Source organism: Corvus moneduloides, chromosome 3 (genome assembly GCF_009650955.1).
Source record: "Corvus moneduloides isolate bCorMon1 chromosome 3, bCorMon1.pri, whole genome shotgun sequence".
NCBI lineage: Eukaryota > Metazoa > Chordata > Aves > Passeriformes > Corvidae > Corvus > Corvus moneduloides.
The window spans coordinates 852929-872640 of NC_045478.1; the positions used below are offsets into that span (position 1 = coordinate 852929).

A 19712-nucleotide genomic window follows, 5' to 3' on the forward strand; every position below is an offset into this window, starting at 1 on the left:
GGGCCCAGGTGAGATTAACCCTTTTAGTGCTGTAAGTTTCCTCCAGAACAGATGAAGCCTGCAGACATCAATCCTCTTCTGAGTCTGAAGAAGAGGGAAGGTGAAGAAAACACCATAGAGACACCAAAGTCAGTAAAGAAGGAAGAGCTGAAACCCTGAGGGAGGAGAAAGAGGAGATGCTTAGAAGCTGAAATTCTGCTGTAAAGCTATGGTGGTGATGGACTATGGACATCAGAGTACCCGTTGTAATTTCATGAAAGCATGGGGAGGTGGAGCGTTCAAACTGTACTTGTGAGCAAAAGCACCTGTGCTGAAATAAGCAAATGCTGAAGCAGCTGTGATTTGATGAGAAGTTTGAACAGGGAGAGATGGAAGTGATGAGGACTCTTGCTCCAAATCAGAAGAAGACCTCTATTCCTAGAGATGAAAGTAATGAGGACCCTTTGCTCCCAGGGACAGGGGGAGGGCCTCTGTTCTTAGAGATGAAGGTGCTCCCAGAGATGGGTGAAGAGAACCTTTGCTTCTGAACAGCTCATCCTTAAAATGGTACCCCAGTAGCTCAAGATTGGACCTTCGAAAGCAGTTGTGGGGAAAGCTGTAGGTCGGGGGAAGGGACTCTCACATGCGAGCAGAGAACCAACCCGAGCGGCCGTCGCGCTGTGACATTGAAGCCATGAGAGAACTGTTCCTTGTGGAGATGTCTCCATAGCATGAGCAAGAGAGACTCCTCTCCCTAAGTGAACTGAAAAAGGTTATTATTGAAGTGGTAAACTGACTGAAAATCTCAAGGGTTGTCTTTTTACATTGTCAATGAGAGAAGGGAGAAAGGTGGAGGGAGGAGAAGTGTTCTCAAGGTGTAGTCTGATTTTTTTTCTTCCTTTTAGGTCTGCTAATAAACTTCTTAATATTCTTCTAAGTTTTGTGCCTGCTTTGCTTTCTCCTAATTCTTATCTCACAGAAGGTAAATAAGTGAGTAATGAGTATTTTGGACCAAACCACTACTCTCCCGCTCCTCTCGCCAACAGAATGCAGAGAGGAGTCTGTATCTCTGGGGGAGCCTTCCCTGAGCTGTCCTGCTAGATTGTAGGGTGGCTTGACTGTTTCAGTCAGGGAAACACCAATAGTACAAGGGAGAGTCCTCAGCAGCTCTTCCCCTTTATTGGAGCGTGTTCTCTGCTGCCAGCAACTGCCAGCACCCGGCAAGGATTCACACCGACAGTTAACGGAATGACACTTGTTATTCATATGAAATCATTACAGGTTAAGGTTCGAAGGTTGTCGGTGACAGTGTCTGACTGCAGAAATGTACTTGAAGCAATGCACAGACAAGCTCTAATGCCCAGTAAAATATTCAGCATGCATAGAGTAGGATTCTTACTAATAGGCCTCACTGGGGGGGAGAAGACAGGTTCTGCCCCTCACTGATCCCAGCAGTTTCCATGGAGTCTTCCCTAGCTTTTCCCCCATTCTTGACTTACTTTTATACTATTTCTTTGTGTTTAGGTGGAGCTTGAGTGACTCAAGTCAGACATACCTTTGTTACTGACGGGTGAAAAATTCTCTCGCTTTGCTTTGAAAGATACAGTCCAAAAGAACACAGAGTGTGTGCCCAGTGAGGGGGGTCATACCTCGGGGGAGGGTAACTATGGAATGGAGGGGGTCTGTTGTTGTTATTAATTATTATTATTATTATTATGCTTTGATGAGCCAAGTTAATTTAAGGAGAGGTATTTCACCCCAGTTGCTGGCTCAGCAGCAGGAAATCCTCCCCCCTCTCTCCTGGTTGACTGGCCCTATGTGGTTCATCAGCTGTAAAGGACCATTGAGTTCCCTTCCCTGCAAGGATTCCCACAGAGCCTGGCCACAGTGTCTCCACTCCACTGCACCCTCCATTCCCTCCCCCTCAGAAGGTGTGTGTGGATGCAGCATCATTGTGGGATAGGTTTCAAGTCATGCCAACCCCTTTCCATCCAGGGAGCAGCAGCTGTGATTTACCCTATAATTTCCATACTGTTATAACTCCTGTTAGGATATGAATAGAACTCCTCGGTTTCTTCTAATTGTGCCGCCATTTACCTGTCCACAGGATCCCCAGTCATTTTCCCACAAGCTCTGAGCTGGTGTCAGGCCCCAGATTTCCCCTTGAGCCACGTCTCCTGGCTCCTGCAGGATCTCCCTTCCAGAGAACATTCCCTACCACAGCTGCTTCTCCAGCCCTCAACTCCACAGGGCTTCCCCGCCTTGTTGGAGGAAATCCCAGCTGGGCTGCAGGGGCTGCAGGGGGCCAGGACAGACCCCACACCTTCTCCCTGCCTTCTCCTGACTGACTCGGAGCTCCCCCGGCTCCCTGGAGCCAACCCGGGCATGCTCTGGGGCAGGTGGGGCCTTGGGCATGGGGGGCGAGCCAGAGGAGCAGGACCAGCACAGCCAGGGAACAGGTTTTGCAAGGAAGAGCTCTCAGCCAGCAGAACCCAGCTGTGAAGCAGCAGCTGGGGGGTCACAGAGCCCCTCTGCAGCCCCTGCCCCCTTTATTACACACTGCCAAAAATACCCCCAAATTCCCTTCTGGAAAGTGTCCCCAGGATTAATGAAGTGACCCAGAGAATCCCGGACTGGTTTGGGTGGGAAAGGGCCTTAAAGCCCATCCCATCCCACCCCTGCCATGGGCAGGGACACCTCCCACTATCCCAGGTGGCTCCAAGCCCCAACCAACCTGGCCTTGGGCACTGCCAGGGATCCAGGGGCAGCCCCAGCTGCTCTGGGATTTCCAGCCCAGCTCCTCCCCACCCTCCCAGGGAACAATTCCTTCCCAATATCCCATCCAGCCCTGCCCTCTGGCACTGGGAAGCCATTCCCTGTGTCCTGTCCCTTCAGGCCCTTGCCCAAAGTCCTTTCCAGCTTCTCCTACCTGGATATGCATCCAGCTAGCACACTTGATATTATTATCAGCAATTAGTTGTATCCCAGTACTCCTGTGATACTAACTAATTGCAGCAGCATTCAATTATTGTAGCAGTCAATTCTAAAGAATTATATTAATAGTAACATTCAATAGTAATAATAATCACATCATTATTATATAAATTGTAGCAGCAGTGAATAGGAATAAAAACTAATAACAACAATCAATAACAGCAGCAATCAAATCCACATTACGTTATGGATCACTACAAATTTATCACTGCTGAAGAAAACTTACACACGCTGTAACACTAAAGAAACTTATGAAAGATGACTTTATGCATCAATCTGTCGATAACAGAGATGCTGTGCTGCCCCTGCTCCTTTTCCTGATGGAGCACCAGCCCCAGGAAGGGCTGAGGGCCTCACCTGCCCTCCAGGTACCAGCACAGCAGTTCAGGGTCAGAGCTCTGTGCAAAGAGCTGAGAGTGGAGTGTCAGTCAACTCAAACCACAGCTGGAGCGGAAATTGGGCTCTAATCCAAATCATCTGACTCCAAAAGAGTGGTTCCACTTTCACATTCTGCTGCAGGAAAACGCCTGATTTCTTGGAATTGTTCTGCTGCTGCTATAAAAAGGGAAGCAGCACCGAGTTAAGAGCCAGGGCTGGATAAAAACGGACTGAGATGGGCTTCTCTCAGCCCGGGAGCTGCGGGTCCGGAGGGGGACGGTAGGACCTGGGATGGGCTGTGGGGCTGGGAGGCGGGAGCAGCCCGGAGCGGGATCTTGTTGGGCTCCTGCCTCCTGTTGCCTGTGTTTGGCCGTGTCTGGGGAGATGGCCGGGCAGGAGAAGAGGGGTCCGAGGGCAGCGGGCGGGTGGTGTCTGCTCCGAGCGGGGGCTGGAGGAAGCCGCCTTTGCTGGCAGCCGGTTTGGGGGAGCTCGGGGGAGCCGTGAGCGCTGCGGGGGCTGAGCTGGGAGGGGGCCGGGGTCAGAGCGGTGGGAGCGGAGCGGCGGGGGAAGGAGGAGGGATGCGGGGGGATGCAGGGGCAGAGTGAGGTCTGCGGAGGCGCAAAGCCTGGCCCGGGAGCTGCCAGCGGGGCTGGCCGGGCACAGATCCATTGCGGAGCCCCTTCCCTGCCGTCTGCCCGTGCCCGGCCGGGAAACGCTCCCCGCGGGCGGGGCCGACCCTGCCCGGCCCGGGCACCGCCAGCGCCGCGGTGGGGCCGGGTGGCTGCGCTGCCCTGAAGGCAGGAGCGATGGGGGCCGGGCGCCGTCCTGGGGCTGATGCTGGGGGGGTTCCTGGCCCCCTTCGGGAGCAGGGCAGCTTCGCGGTGCTGAGGGGCAGGCACGGGACATCCTGCTCTGTCCGGGCACCCGGGGCTACAGCTCTACCTTTTCCTCCCCATGCAGGGAGGGTGGCATTCTCCTCTCTTCCAGTCTAAGCGTCACCGCCCAGAGCGCTCTGCTCCCTGCGGCAGCCCCTCAAAGGCGCTCCCAGAGCCCCTTTCCCTGGGGCAGGGCTGGGGAAAACACTCTCGGGGGGCTGTTCCCGTGAAACGGGCTGCAGGCATTCCCATGGCAGGCGATGCTGCCAGCCTTGCTGCTTCCCTCGTTTGCTTCCAAGGAGGAAGCCGATCCCGAGTTATCCCCTGCATGTGTTCAGTGCCTCTCTGCGGGCACTGGCACACTTGCATGGGGCTTTTTCCCTATTCCTGCAGCAATGGAAGCCGTGCGGGACCGCCAAGGGTGCCTGGGGGCTGCTTCAGGGTGTGGCTGGGCTGGAGTTAAAGTTGCCCAGGGCAGCCCGCGGCTCCTAAACCTGAACCAGCGCTGGCAGCGCCCGAATGGGAGAGAATTTGGGAGGGGACAGGGCTGGGACAATTGGCCCGAGTGGACAAGCTACAGCAGTGGCTCTGAGCCAGCAGTTCCCTTCCCGAGCAGCCATCCCGAACTAAGGCTCTGCTGCCCGCGGAGCAGCTGGACATGTGCCCAAAGAAAACAATTGGTGTCCGAAGTCCCTCGTGTGCTCTGCCAGCACACCCACCTTTCCTCTGCTGCTGAACTGCCCTTATCTCGAGCCAGTGACTTCTCCTGCTTCTGCTTTCCCCCTCCTGTCCCCATCCTGCTGGTGGGAGCACACGAGCTGCTGGTGGGGGCTCAGTGCCTGCTGGGATCCAAGCCCAGCGCTGCTTCTCCCCCTCTCCGGGGGCCTGAGCTTCCCCCCAGCAGCAGCTGTGGGATGTGGGCAGTGGTGGGACGGAGCTCCCCCACTGTCAGTGCTGTTCCCTGGCCTCTGCCCCCTGCACACCTTGTCTCCTGCCCCGAGAGCACAGGTGTTCCCTGGACAGCCTCTCACCCATCAGCACCCCCAAGTCCTTCTCCTCAGGGCTGCTCTCAATCCATTCTCTTCCCCTCTTGTGTCTGTGCCTGGCATTGCCTCTCCAGCATGTCCAGCTTCCTTCTGGTGGGGGAACAGGGATGCCGGTCCCAGGTGAAACCCTGCTTGTGTCAGCTCCCCAAAAGGGCCCTGAGGAGTCTTTGCTGCCTGGGCAATCCCCAGTGGAGGAGAAGGGTTGGCCTCCAGGGCTCCCTGGAATTAAACCTCCACATTGATGGGTTGCCTTCTCCTGTCTCTCTGCTCTTCTCCTTTAGGATTTCGAGCCTTTCCTTGCCAGTGCTCTTCCTCCTGAGTTCTCAAGGTGGTCCCCATCTTCTTCTCCTCATCCCGCTGCGTGTCCCAGGCCTGCCACTGCTGCTGTGCTGTGTCCCCTGAGCTGGGGCCCTCGGCTGCCGGTGTCCACTGGGAAACGAAGGCTTGGAGCAACGGGAGCATCTGCTGTGAGGTGGGTGAGGGGAATCAGAGCCCACAGCCCTTGCACAGATAGCTCAAATCTCCATGGACCCTGAGGGAAAGCTGTCCCTGAAGGCTCTGGGAGGGTGCAGGAGCCCTCAGATCTATATCTGAGTCCAAGCCCCTCGCATCGATACCTGTGCTGGTAAGAGTCTCGTGGCCTTGGTGGGACAGAAGCTGAATGTCAGGAAGGTTTTGTGCATGGAATAAATCTCTCCAATATCCAAGTGAATGGAGACTGGGACAATTCTCAGGCTTGTGTGACAGTGTCAAAACCCCCAAAGGTTTAAAGGCAGGGAGGGCAGCAGCTCTGTTAGGGTGAGAATCATGGAATGATGGAATGGCCTGAGTTGGAAGGGACACACCAGGATCCTGGGAGAGGCAGGATCAAAAGCTTTACTGAAATCCAAAAAGCTCAGATTAACTGGTTGTCATTGATCAGCTCCATGGGTTAATGTGTTGTAAAAGGAAATTTAGGGTGATGAGCAGGAGTTTCCCGTCCTGAGCCCATTGTGCCTGTGACCAGCGATTGCCTTGTCTTTCTGGGATTTTTCAAAAAAAAGTGACCAGCACTGATGAACCTGTAATAGTTTAAAAGACAGGTGTCTGCCAAGGAAGGCGGGAACCTTCCTGGAAATGAGAATATGACCCTCTTCTCTCCAAATTATTCTAACTTTGAAATTACGGGGCTTTCAGGCAAAGATATGGGAAAAGGAACAACAGGTATTTCCTAGACTATACCAATATACCAAGACAAACAAACAACAGCAGCAGCAGCAACAAAAAAACCAGAAACCCAATCACAGCCTTGTCTCACCCATCAGGCGACCGCCCCTCTTGTGCATTTCTGCTCACGGCTGGCAGGGGCGATGGCGGTGCCAGGCCATGGCTGCAGTTCCGCTCACGGCCGGCAGGGGCGATGGTGCCGCCAGGCCATGGCTGCAGTTCCGCTCACGGCCGGCAGGGGCGATGGTGGTGCCCGGCCATGGCTGCAGTTCTGATCACGGCCAGCAGGGGCGATGATGGCGCCAGGCCATGGCTGCAGTTCTGCTCACGGCCGGCAGGGGCGATGGTGGTGCCAGGCCATGGCTGAGGCTCCGCTCACGGCCGGCAGGGGCGATGGTGGTGCCAGGCCATGGCTGCAGTTCCGCTCACGGCCAGCAGGGGCGATGGTGGTGCCAGGCCATGGCTGCAGTTCCGCTCACGGCCAGCAGGGGCGATGGTGGTGCCAGGCCATGGCTGCAGTTCCGCTCACGGCCAGCAGGGGCGATGGTGGTGCCAGGCCATGGCTGCAGTTCCGCTCACGGCCGGCAGGGCGTTGGTGGTGCCAGGCCATGGCTGCAGTTCCGCTCACGGCCAGCAGGGGCGATGGTGGTGCCAGGCCATGGCTGCAGTTCCGCTCACGACCAGCAGGGGCGATGGTGGCGCCAGGCCATGGCTGCAGTTCCTCTCACGGCCGGCAGGGGCGATGGTGGCGCCAGGCCATGGCTGCAGTTCCGCTCACGGCCGGCAGGGGCGATGGTGGTGCCAGGCCATGGCTGCAGTTCCGCTCACGGCCGGCAGGGGCGATGGTGGTGCCAGGCCATGGCTGCAGTTCCGCTCACGGCCAGCAGGGGCGATGGTGGTGCCAGGCCATGGCTGCAGTTCCGCTCACGACCAGCAGGGGCGATGGTGGCTCCCGGCTGGGCAGGGCAGGGGCGATGGTTCCTCCACGCCTGCAGGGGGCGCTGTGGCGCGAGCTCAGCTGCCTCGCCACACGGCAATGGCGGCTCAGGGGAGAGGGGAGAGAAGAGATGGCTTCCCCTGCACAACCCACAGGGAGCAGCCGGTCTCGGTACCACTCTGGGTGGTGAGCTGGACCGTAGCAGGAACCCCAGAGTGGCGGGCGGGAAGAGCAGAGGTGAGCAGACCTGGGGCCCTGAATCGAAGTGTAGCAAAAAACCCCAAAGCAGTGGCAGAAACAGCGGTGGCTGGGTGGGGAATTGCTCCTTTGCACAGCTCACCTGCCAGGGCTGGTCCTGAGGTCAGGCTGCTGTGCCAGGGGAATGGCCTGGTGGGGGTGGGCGGTGCTCCCGGGTCTCGGCACAGCACACACTGGCTCTGGGCTCCCAAGCAGCAGAGGAGCAGAGAAGCAAGCTGCCCAGCCCTGGTGACAGTGCTGAAGCAAGAAAAAGCCAAGAGGGGAAAAAAAGAAAAAACGCATAGGGCAGCAGGATCTCAGGTCAGACCCACTGCGCCGCATGGCCGCCGTGTTGATTGCCCCAACTGGAAGGAAGAGCGGCCCCTGGCCCCCAACCTCCCGCAGAATCCCAGGCCACCCTTCAGCCATTGTGATATTCCTGAGTTGGGTGGGGGGAGGACAGAGTGACAACTCCAGACATGAAACAAAACCACAACCAAACTGGCTATGGGATAAGAACCATCCCCAAGACAGGACGCCAGCATCCTCCAGAACTGTTTCCCGGGGCCCTCTGTAACTCACCCCTGAGCAGCCTGAAGTTGTAGATTTTCCCCCTGCACTGCAATGAGCCCCTGGGTGTGCCAGGAAGCAGCTCCTGGGAACAGGCGAGTGTGGGGCGAGGGAGGGGCTGCGCGCTGGCAGCTGCAGCAGGAGCACAGGTCAGAGCCCGTGTGGCCGTGCCGGGTGTGGGGACAGCGTGTCTGGGGAGCGTGGGGTGCCCGTGGGGGGAGTGTGTGAGCGCTGCCTGCGGGTGCTGGGAGCAGCAGGCTGGGCCAGCCAGCGAGCAGGGCAGCCGTGGGGCTGGGCAGAGGGTGCAGGATGCAGGCAGGGCTGTTGGATGGGCAGAGGGGCTGTGCCAGTGCTCGAGGGAGCCAGGAATGTCCCCGGCTGTCTGCACTTGTGAATTGAGGAGTCCTGCTGGGAGGATGGGGGTGATGGTGAAGGCAGCATCTTGCCCAGGGCAGGGTGTGTGGCCGAGTGACTCTGTGTGCGTGTCTGTGTGTGTGTCTGTGTGTGTGTCTGTGTGCGTTTCTGTGTGTGTCTGTGTGTGTGTGTGTGTCTGTGTGTGTGTCTGTGTGCGTTTCTGTGTGTGTGTGTGTCTGTGTGTGTCTGTGTGTGTGTGTCTGTGTGTGTGTGCGTCTGTGTTGTCTGTGGGATACACACTCAGCTTCAGGGTTGATCCTGCAAACAGGAAAGCAACAGGCACATCCAGTGTGCTGGGAAGGAGACCCTGGCTCTTGTGCCATCGCAGGCTGGGCTCCAGCAGCCAGGTGGGAGCAATCCCCAGGGCCGCAGCTGCTGCAGAGCCTCTGCCAGGAGGCTGGGGCCTCTGACAACACAGCTTAGGGACAGTCTCTTTTCTTCCTCCACAGCCATGGCTTCGCAGGAGGACACGCAAGAGGGGGATGCCAAGGCACAGCTGGCAAAGGCATTTCAGAAGGAAGGACTGGATGCTGGATACTGGGTGCCCAAGGTGTTGCAGAATCTGGGAATCGAGTGTAGGGAAGCCCTGCAACATCTGGAATATAAAGACTACCTCAAGCTGGAGTGTGCAGCACGGCACCCCTGGGAGAAAAAGGCACTCCAGAAACTCCTGAAAATAAAAGATGACAAAACAACCACTGAAGAGGTGCAGAAGGAGCAGTTGGAGAAGACAAAGCAGAGACAAGAAATGGCCAAACAAGCCCTAAATGATCTGACAGAAATGCTCAAGAGCCGCAGCCACAGCCAGGATGCTCTGAGGGAGAAAGCAGAGACTCTGTGGAAAGCCATGGAAATTCCAAAAGAGTTCTGGCCATCGCCAAAGAAGCCCTTGGCGGATACGCTGGAGAGCATCCACAAGCAGCTGGAGCAGCAGGAGTTGTCAGCAGGCAGGACGGAGCACATCCCCGACACGGAGGTGCTGAGCCGCGCGTCAGGGGGACTGGCCCTGCAGGGCATCTACAGAACCAGCAGACCTGAAGATGTGCTGGCAAAGCGAGAGCAGCTCCTCAGGGTTCCTGAGGGATTCCAGCTCTCTGGTCCGGAGCAAGGATCGCTGCTTGAGAGGAAGGAGTTCTCCTCCTCTGCGGCAGAATCCAATTTCACCAAGTCCATGGAGCAGCTGGGGTTCAGCATCAGCGTTTCTGCCAAAGCCGCATTCCGGGTGGTTTGTCTGGAATCGGGCGTAGATCACAGCAGCTCCTCACAGTCACAGAACACCCACCAGTCCCACTCTGAGCAGAGCTACTTTTGCACCACCAAGTACCAGTACATCCCTGTGGCCTCCTGCTACTTCCAAAGGCATCAGCTTCGCCTCTCGGATGCAGCTCTGCAGGAGCTGCAAGACATGGAGCAGCTTTTGAGCTTCACTGAGGAAGAAGACAGCCCCACCCTGCTGAAGATCTGTGAGAACTTCTTCAACAGGTTTGGGTCCCACATAAACCAGGGTCCCCTCCACTTTGGGGGGATATTCTGGTGGAAGGCGTCTACAGAAGGATTCCGAGCCGAGCAGCGGGAAGAGATGAAGCGACAAACCTCTGAAGCTCTGAACAACTTTGTCAGGGCCAGCTGGGGTGGCTTCGGGGCCAGTGTAGGAGGGACCCTGGATGTTTCCAAATCCAGCTCCAAGGCTTCCATCCAGGGAAGAGCCGGAGAGAGTTCCCACACAGCGATTCAGCTCTACGTGGTCAACACAGGGGGCCCACCAGACACAGCTTCTCTTCCTCAGTGGAAAACGGGGCTCGTGTCTGATAACACAACGTGGTGCGTTATCGACCGCGGCTTTGAGCTGATCCCAGTGTGGGATGTTATCCGGTGCAATCACAGCAGGGATTTTAAGTCCGTCAGTCAGATGAGCAGAGCCCTCAGGGCTGCGTACAAAGCGCTGACAAATCAGAGCGTTGGCACCATTTTTGGAGAGGAACTGGACAGTGCAGTGCAAGAGGCCAGAGATTTCATGGCCGCTGTGAAGAGCTGGGAGGTGACGGTGGATGAAAGGAAGCTGCTCGTGCTGATGGAGCTAAAAGAGGGTCTGCATGCAAAAACCAAGAACCCCAGTGTGTGGATCAATGTGTGCCTGTCGGACAAAGGCCTGCAGGACTTCCTGGTGAACACCGTGCGCAGTTGCCAGGAGTCACCTCCAGAAAACACCACCTCGATCAAGGTAATGTTGAGGAGCCTCCTGGATCCTCATATCTACTCTGTCAAGGACTTCCCTGAGGCTTCCTTCATTATGCAATGGATCTTCCAGACTGAGCAGCAGCTTCCCAGACCTCCCAAAGTCTCTGAGCTGGAAGAGCTCATCAAAACACTGCAGCAAATGAGGGAGCACATCCATGCTGTCACCTATGCACCAGGAAGCTCTGCTTCTGCTGTTCATGAAGCAAAGATAGAAGCCACCCTGACCACCAGCCTCGCCATTTATTCCTTGCTCCAGTCTCTCCAGGAACGGGCTGAGAAGGACATGGAACTGTTGGTGCTCTTGATTGCGACCAGCACAGGGTACGACGTGGAAAGCAGCACTTTCCCACACCTCCTTGGACACCCAGAAATTCAGTACATGGCCAAGGAAATGGAAGCGGCACATGAGGAGTACGTGAACCTGAAGGAGCAAGATGCCGACAGAGCTGAGGCCTCCCTTCTGCTGACGGGTCTGAGTGTGACACCCGAAAGTCAAGAGCTGTCCCCTGAGCAGAAGAGGGAGCGTTTAGTTTTCATGGAAGATCACATGCAAGGCTTGTGGTCCACACGGATCAAGAATCTCCTCCAAAAGCACAGTGGAGGCGAAGACTGGGAGAGGCTGGAACAGGACTTGCATTCCTTGATCAGAGGGTGTTTGGATGAGAAATGGGATGAACAGAGGGTGGAGAACATACTCAGAGACATGGAAGAGACTTTTCCACCACCTGAGCTCCCCAGTCAGTCCCAGTTCAAGTCAGACGGCAGCGAATCCCAAGCAAATGAAGCCATTGCAAACCAGGAATTCCTCCAGTTGCTCAAGCGCCTTGGACTCGAAAGTCACTATCCAAGAAAAATGGGGATGGGAAATTTCCGCACCATCTGCAAGACATCTCTGCAGGACAGCCAGCCCAGCAAGGACAAGGAACTGCCATTTTACTTCTTGCAAAAGCTGCTCACAGTGGATTACCAGGTCAGGTACCTGACTTGCTGGGACGAGAACAATGCAGGATTTGCACCTGTGCCACAAATGACAGAGCAAGGGGACGAACCTTCAGATTCCTTTGAAAACTTTCTTGACAACTTCACAGAAGCAGTCCCTGAACCTGGAAGCAGGGACAGCCGTGTGCACCCCATGGACCTGCAGATGGCCATTTTCCATTGTGCTGATGACTTCCTGAGACAGTCCCTTGCAACCAAGCTGGCGTTCTGCCAACTGGCGCTGCCTCTGCTGGTGCCCAACCCGTGCACTTCACAGATCGAGTTCCCGCTCTACGCCCTCAGCCAAATCCAAAGGAGCTGGAAAGAGGCAGACAAGTCAGGAAAGCAGGCCAGAACAAAGAGTTACAACAACAAACTCATCTTTCAGGCACAGACACCCATTGTGTCCTTCATCCGCATTGGCAGCTCGGCCTCCTCTTCCAAGTCTCAGCTCCTGAACGCTCTGCTGAGCAAACGCAAACACGACACTTTCTTCCACCGCCACTGCAGAGGCAGCACCAGAGAGCGTTTGCTGATGGAAGGGGTGGTGGAGATCACCTGGTACTGCCCCCGTGGAAGCCCTGATGACACCTTTGAGTGCTGCGTGGCTTTCTGTAACCTGCATGGAGATGCCAGGGATCACGGAGCACAGCTGCAGTTCCTGCAGGAGATATCTGCTGTCAACGTGGCTCTCGTATCTGATTCAGAGCACATGGACAACAGGGGGAAAAAGCTTTTGCAGGGCCTGTGGCAGTCACAAAGGCCTTTGGTTTGTCTTCTCACGGAAAAAGAGAATGTTGCAGCTGGACAAGCCAGCAAAAACATAACAATAGGGATCAAGAACAGAAACGAAGCAGAACTCATGGTCCAGCTGACCAAGACAATTGGGAATCTCCTGGAAGGATCTAATCCACGTTTCAGCCTGGATGCATGCCTGGATAAAGCTTACCAGCATGGATTCGTAGTGGATGCAGATCAGCCTGCGTGTGTGACAGCCAAAGCAAAGGCAAAGGAGCTGGTGGAGCTTCTGAAGAAAGAGAAGCTGTCTGAGATCAAATCCCAGCTCCTGCCCCTTCAAGGAAAACTGTGGTACCAGTGGTGCAAAAAGGACAAAGAGCTCACTCGCTTACAGGAGAAGAGGAACAAGAGCATTGAGCATCATCGCAGCCAAATCGAATATGAGAAGAAAGCACTAAGAAGAAAGCAACTTGAACAAGCCTTCCCCCTTAACCCGCTGATGAAATCATTCCTTGGCTTTCTCCAGGCCCAGCCAGCAGATACCAAGAAATACTTCCTGCACTGGATGAAGGTCTTTATGGATGAGCTGTCCTGCGGTCGCCTTGAAGAACTGAGGAGAGACTATCACGAGTTATGGTCTGAAGTCCTGGCAAGAAAGAAAAGCAAGAAAAAACCTAGCATGGAAGCTCAGCTGCAGAGTCGGTTGAATGCCCTCTCTGATGAAATCAACGATTCATCCATTGGCCTGGAGCATCTCTTGAGAGAGGTGGGGCAGATTTATGAAGCTCTGCAGTTAATGAAGACAAAGAATTACAATTTTGTCAAACTGCCAGAGATTGCAGCAGATCTGATGGTTTCGGGGTATCCCGTGGAGCTGATGGATGGGGATGCTTCTTACCTGCCCTTGCGCTGGGTGGGAGCAATCTTTGACAGCTTAATTGAGAGGCTGGGGGACAAACGAGTGTTTGTGCTCTCCGTGCTCGGCATCCAGAGCACAGGCAAGTCCACCCTGCTGAATGCCATGTTTGGTCTGCAGTTCAACGTCAGCGCAGGGAGATGCACCCGCGGAGCCTTTATGCAGCTCATCCCAGTGGGCGAGGAGCTGCAGCAAGAATTGGGCTTTGATTTTGTGCTGGTGGTGGACACAGAGGGACTTCGTGCCATGGAGATGGCCAATAAACACTCCCTGAACCATGACAACGAGCTGGCCACCTTTGTCATTGGCATTGGCAACTTGACTGTGATCAATATCTTTGGAGAAAATCCATCAGAAATGCAAGATGTTCTCCAGATCGCTGTGCAGGCTTTCCTGAGGATGAAGAAAGTCAATCTTTCCCCAAGCTGCCTCTTTGTCCACCAAAATGTGGGAGAAGCAACTGCCAAGGAGCAGAACATGGAAGGACAAAGGCGTTTGCAGGAAAAGCTGGATGAAATGACTGTGGTAGCTGCCCAGCAGGAATTCTGTGACATCTCCTCCTTCAGCGATGTCATCGGCTTTGATGTGAACACCCACATTCACTACTTTGCTCACCTGTGGGAAGGAAACCCCCCGATGGCACCACCCAACCCCACCTACAGCCAGAACGTCCAGCAACTAAAGAGCAAAATCCTCCAGGCTGCCCAGAAGCAGTCGCAGCGCAGCATTTTGAGGCTCTCGAGCCTGAAAGTTCGTATTGGGGACCTCTGGAATGCGTTGCTGAATGAAAACTTTGTTTTCAGCTTCAAGAATTCCCTGGAGATTGCCGCATACAGGAAACTGGAAAGCGCCTTTAGTCAGTGGACCTGGAGGCTGAGGAGTCACATCTTAGACATGCAGATGAGACTGGACAACAAAATTCGGAATGGGGACTTGCAGAACGTCACCAGAGAATACCTTGAAGGGCAGGTGCAAGAGACAAGTGATGCCATTGAGAAAGAAGTGGAAAAGTATTTCAGGGAGGACAAAGACTGTGAGACACTGGTCCAGTGGAAATCAAGCACAGAACTGAAGCTGAAAGAACTAAAAGAGGCTCTTCTTCTTGAAACAAAAAAGAAATGTGAGAATCTTATTGAGCTACAGAAGGAGCAGAGTAAACTGGATGCAAGGAAGGTGCAATATGAAGATGAGCTCCTGGGAAGGAGTAGGGAGTTGGCTGTGACTCTGAAAGGGAAGAGCCTCAGTGAGAGAGAACTGAAGGACAGCTTTACCTTTGTCTGGAACAAGTGGATTGCTGAAGTCTCCCGTGCTGCTCCTCCCCTGGAACAGGTGGATATCGATGCAGAAATGGAAGATGTCCTTCTAGAGCACTTTAAGGAACCGGGTTTCCATGCCAGGATCACATCATTTCCCAAAGGCAGAGGATTTTCTTTTGACACGGAGAAACACGTCATGAAAAAAAAGTATTTGGGCTTATTCCAAGATCCCAGGAGCATTTCCAACGCTGATGTGATCAACTTGCAGCACATCACAGACAGCATCATAGCGTGTGTGAGAGCAAACATTGATAAGAAGGAACAGGAGAAACGGGATTACAGTCGAAATTTTATTCATGAAATACTCAATGAAGTACAGGAAGGTGTGAACTCCATCCCCAGCAATGCAAAATGTACTTTTAACAGGGAGTACAGCATAGATTTGTCTCTGTATCTTTGCAGAATGGCAGCAGAAAGGTTTAAAGTCATGCATGAAGTGTTCCAAAAGGCAAATGACCCAGTCGTGTACCTGAACAGCAAGAGAGAGAATTTCTTCCAATGTTTCCAGATTTCCTGCCAAGGAGCCACTTCTATCACAACTTTTGCTGTTTTCCTTTGTGACAAGATTGAACCAGCTCTTCACCGGGCGGTCTATGAGAGGACGGCTAAAGCCATTGCTGAGGACATGCAGGGCAAATTCCCAGATTTCCAGGGCAACAGAGCCAATCTGGAAGTCTCCATCCTGAGATACCTGGCAGAACAAGAAAATTTTGAGTATTTCAAGGAGTACCTTAGGTTTCCAAAACAGTTTTGTCAGAGTTACATTGAGACACGAGTTAATAGGTACTGTTTAGATGGGAACAGGAGGCTGGAAAAGTTTTTAGATTCCTCCCTTAATCTTCTCTATAGAAACATCCTGAAAGCTGTTTCCTTCTCAACCCAGATTGTCAAAGACAGAAAAGACAGAGAAGACAAAGTCTCTCTTTGGCTGGATGAATTTTGCAGGGAACTGACAGAGGTGATCAACTTGCCCAGAAGTGACCTGAAGGGCATTGAGCACCAGGAGGTCACAGACATTGAGTTCCTGAGCAGTGTCATGGCAGAAGCTCTGGATGACCTGAAGGACAGGCTCAGGAAAGAATTTGCTGATGCCGATATGAGCTCGTTTGCAAGGCAGCCTCACACCATCCTGGCAGAGCATTTCTCGGGGTGCTGGGAGCAGTGTCCCTTCTGTGGGGCTGTTTGCACAAACACCATGCGGAATCACGATGGAGACCATCAGCTGGTCTTCCATCGCCCACAAGCTTTGACGGGATTCAAGTGGCATGAGACGAACTACCTGGTCATTGATATTTGTTCCAGCCTTGTTGCAAGTGATTGCCAATTCAGATTTGATGATGGCCCGTGGTTCCCTTACAAGACATACCGTAATGCTGGACCTCCTGTTTCCACTTGGAACATTCTTCCTGATCCATCCATGCAGGCGTACTGGAAATGGTTTGTGTCTCGTTTCAGGACACAGCTGGAAGCTTTGTACAATGGGAAATTTCAGGGCAAAGGAGAAATCCCTGAGGCGTGGCAGAGAGTTACCAAGCAGGAAGCACTGTCCGAGCTGGACAAGCGTTAGGCCACGTCCATGGGAAGGAAGAACCACAACGGCTTTGCAGTTTAGAAGAACTTTGTACCAGGCTCTCCACAAAATGCAGTTACAACAATGACACTCTCAAGCCACACACAGCCAATGGTATTTAATTGCTCCCAAATTTGGTGAAATAAGGTGTGTTACTGCAGCCATCGCTCAGCAACTCCCTCGCTTCATGATAAAGCCAGAATGCTTTTGCCTTCTTGCCATAAACACTTCCCTCTGCATTGTCCTAGAGTCAAACCAAACTCCTTCCCTGGGCCCATCGGCCTCGTGGCCAAGGCTGATCCCAAGGGCCAGGGCAAGGGCAAGGCAGCACTCAAAGCCCCCCTTGGATCCGCTGCTGTGAGACAGGAAGGGCCTGCCCCAAAGGCAGTTTTCCTGCAGCAAGGAGGTGTCCTTCCTGGAGAAAGGGCTGTGAGGCCTGAGGGCAGCTCCACGCTGGCTGCAAGCTGGGCTGCTTGGCTTTTGGGCATCATCCTTGCCTCCCTCATTGCAGCCTCCTGCATCAGCTGAGGCCGTTCTCCCAGCAGGAGCTGTTGTGTCTCTGGGCTCAGGAAAGCAGGGACATGACAGCCCCATGGCTCAGGCAGTGCTTCCACTCCCTGGCTCGGAGGTGCTCCGTCTCTGTCCAGGGCAGCTGCTCCTGCTCAGCTGCCTGGAGCTGCTACCCTTCCCTTCAGCCCTCAGCCTCGGCAGGAGCTGCTCCTGCCCTTGGCCTCGCTGCTGAGCAAAAGCCTTTGGAATGCCCCATGTGGAGAATCCCGTCTGCCAGCACCTTCCGCAGCGGCCCTCGGGGCAGTGCTGGTGCTGTCCAGGCAGGCTGGTGGCACCGAAGCTGTGCCCTGGAGAAGGTGGCACCATCTGGCACTGCCCCAGGGACGTGTGGGCAGTTTGGCTGTGCAGGTGCTGCAATGCCGCTGGCAATGCGAGGGCCAAGCCCTCCTGGAGAGCTGCTGAAGGGCTGCTTCAGCCTCATCCCCTGCAGGCTCTGCTAATAAAGGAGTTGATTTGGACCGTGCTACTCTGTGCCTCCTTTGTGTTCAGGGCAGCCCCAGCTGGGGGTGACTGGAGCTCTGTGTGGGGCAGACAGGCAGAGGACAGCGGGGTGGCACTGGGGGAGGGCGTGTGGCAGCAGAGGCTCTGCTCCTTTCAGGGTCTCTGCTCCAGGAGCAGCTTCACTGTCTGCAGGGACAGCAGAGAGGGCAGGAAGCCCCAAACCACAACAACATCCAGGGAAACCAGTGGGAGTGGCAGGTGCCAAGGGAGGCAGCGCTGGGAACCAAGCCTGGCCTGTCACTCGCACGGAGGGCTCAGAAGGTTGATCCAGCGCGGTTCTGTGCTCTGGAGCTGCTCAGCTGGGAACCTGCGGGACAAAAGGGGAACGGGCCCAAACTCTGCCAAGCCCAGCCCTGGCCAAGCAGACCCAGAGCCAGTGGCAGGAGCCAGAGCTGGGCTGGGTGAGCGTGTGCTGCAAGGGCTGAGTGCCAGGGCCTGGGGACAGCTGGGCTGGGAGGGGATTTGGGCCGGTTCCTGGAGCCGGACTGGGAGTGGAGGTGCCCCTTGCTATGGTGTCAACTCTTGGGCTCAGTGGGATGGATCACTGTGCTGCTACTGCAGTGAAGGAATCCCAGTTATGTGTTTAAGCTTGTCAGTTAACGCAGTTCTGTGCTCGTGGCATGAACTTTGACGTGCCCTCGGTCAGAGAGAGTCCAGCTGCGTTACTTCTGTGCGTCGCAGAAGCGACCTCGGCATCAGGAAAAGTGCTGCTGGCTGGGCTCGCTGGCTTCTTTGCAGAGGAGACACGGCAGGAGCTGATGATATCGGCTCACGTTAGTTTGGAGGTAAAGGAAGAGAGGCCATTCTGGTCTGGCTTCCAATAGGTTTATTGTCAGAAGTTTCGCAACCAGAACATGGAATGATCTTAATCTCGGATCCTCAAGAGGCTTTTCCCTCAGTTTTAGAGGAGGTTTGAAAACCGCGGGGAAAGGGGAAAGGGGAACGCACACAACCTGGGTGTGCAGTCAGTCGGTCCCAGCGTTTGGACAGAGAGAGAGGCTGTTTCTTCAGCTGCTTTTCCTTCTGCTGGAGAAAAACCCCGAGATCCCAAGCCCGCTTTCCCTACCCTGCTGGGAGCTGGGCCATGGCCGCCCTGCCCCCACCGTTGCTTCAAGCCTTTGCTGCTCTGTAGCCGTGCTCGCCCTGCCTGCCCAGACCTTCGGGGGGTTCCCCGCTTGGATACACCTCGTCTGCCATCCGGGATTTGTGCTCGTCCCTGCCGTTCCAGCCTGCTGTTCCCGAGGGTCCGGCCGGACACCGGGATCGGCTGCCCAGGGTTTGTGAAGCCTTTGTTCCATCCCTTCCCGGATTCCCGGGGCACCGGTGCCGCGTGCTCCCCGAGCTCGCTCCGGAGCGCCCCCTGCAGCCGCGGGGGAACCATCGCACCTGCCCTGCTCACCGGGAGCCGCCAGCGCCCCTGCCGGCTGCGAGCGGAACTGCACCCGAGGGGAAAGGGCCTGACAGCCGAGAAGGCTGGGACTGGGTTTGTGATTGTTTGCTGTTACTGCCAGAGTTATTGCTCTTTGTTTGACTGGTTATACACATAATAGTAAAGAACTGTTATTCCTATTTCCCGTATCTTTGCCTGAAAGCCCCTTGATTTCAAAATTATAATAACTCGGATGGAAGGGGGGTCACATCTGCCATTCCAAGGGAGGCTCCTGCCTTCCTTAGCAGACACCTGTCTTTCAAACCAAGACAATGTTTCATAAAAAAAATGATTCATCTCTGCTATCTGGTCAAAAGATATCTGTGTCTGGTTGGTTGGGATCCCATCTTGGATCCACAGGTTGAAAACGTTGATCTGCTGCTCCTGGTTGCACATTTTGGGCATGAACTCATTCTACCTCTTCCCTTGACTTTGCTACCACCGTTGTCTTCTCATCTACATTCAGCCATGTATCTAAAACCACTTGAGCGTCATTCCAGCTGGGATCCTGTGTCCTTACAGGTCTGAAAGGCCTTACCTGCCTTCTCAGGTTTTTCCCTCTAAGTCCCTTTAAGTCCTTCAAGGACCTCAACTCGGTTACTGAAAAAGGCACCATTACCATGACCAGTCCATTTGCACCGACTGCCCACCTGAGAGGGGCTTGAATCACCCCCCTTTCATTTCTTATCTCTCCTCCTCGGCGTGTTCTCCATGCCACTGGCCTATATTCCTCTACAGTCTGTGTCTGCCCTCCTTCATCCGCAGGGTTAAGGAGCTACCAACATTTTAAAATCCTCTTCCTCTCTGTTGTGGCTTTGGG

At 54.7% G+C, this 19712-nt stretch overlaps 1 protein-coding gene across 4 annotated transcripts; it reads left to right on the forward strand.

The window, feature by feature from the left end:
• The first annotated feature begins 3523 nt into the window (after positions 1–3523).
• LOC116441386 (interferon-induced very large GTPase 1-like) lies at positions 3524–17425 on the forward strand. 4 transcript variants are annotated; one of them, XR_004239049.1, is made up of 4 exons: positions 3524–3630; positions 5554–5744; positions 9086–16786; positions 17356–17425. XR_004239049.1 is itself a non-coding variant. In XM_032103217.1 (3 exons), exon 3 carries the CDS (start codon positions 9088–9090, stop codon positions 16387–16389), a length of 7302 nt encoding a protein of 2433 aa, XP_031959108.1. In that variant the 5' UTR covers positions 3524–3630; positions 5554–5744; positions 9086–9087; the 3' UTR covers positions 16390–17420. The 4 variants fall into 4 exon arrangements, 3 of the variants coding, with proteins under 3 accessions (XP_031959108.1, XP_031959111.1, XP_031959110.1); XM_032103217.1 differs by having other exon boundaries at positions 9086–17420; XM_032103220.1 differs by lacking the exon at positions 5554–5744 and having other exon boundaries at positions 3530–3630; positions 9086–17420.
• The last annotated feature ends 2287 nt before the right edge of the window (positions 17426–19712 follow it).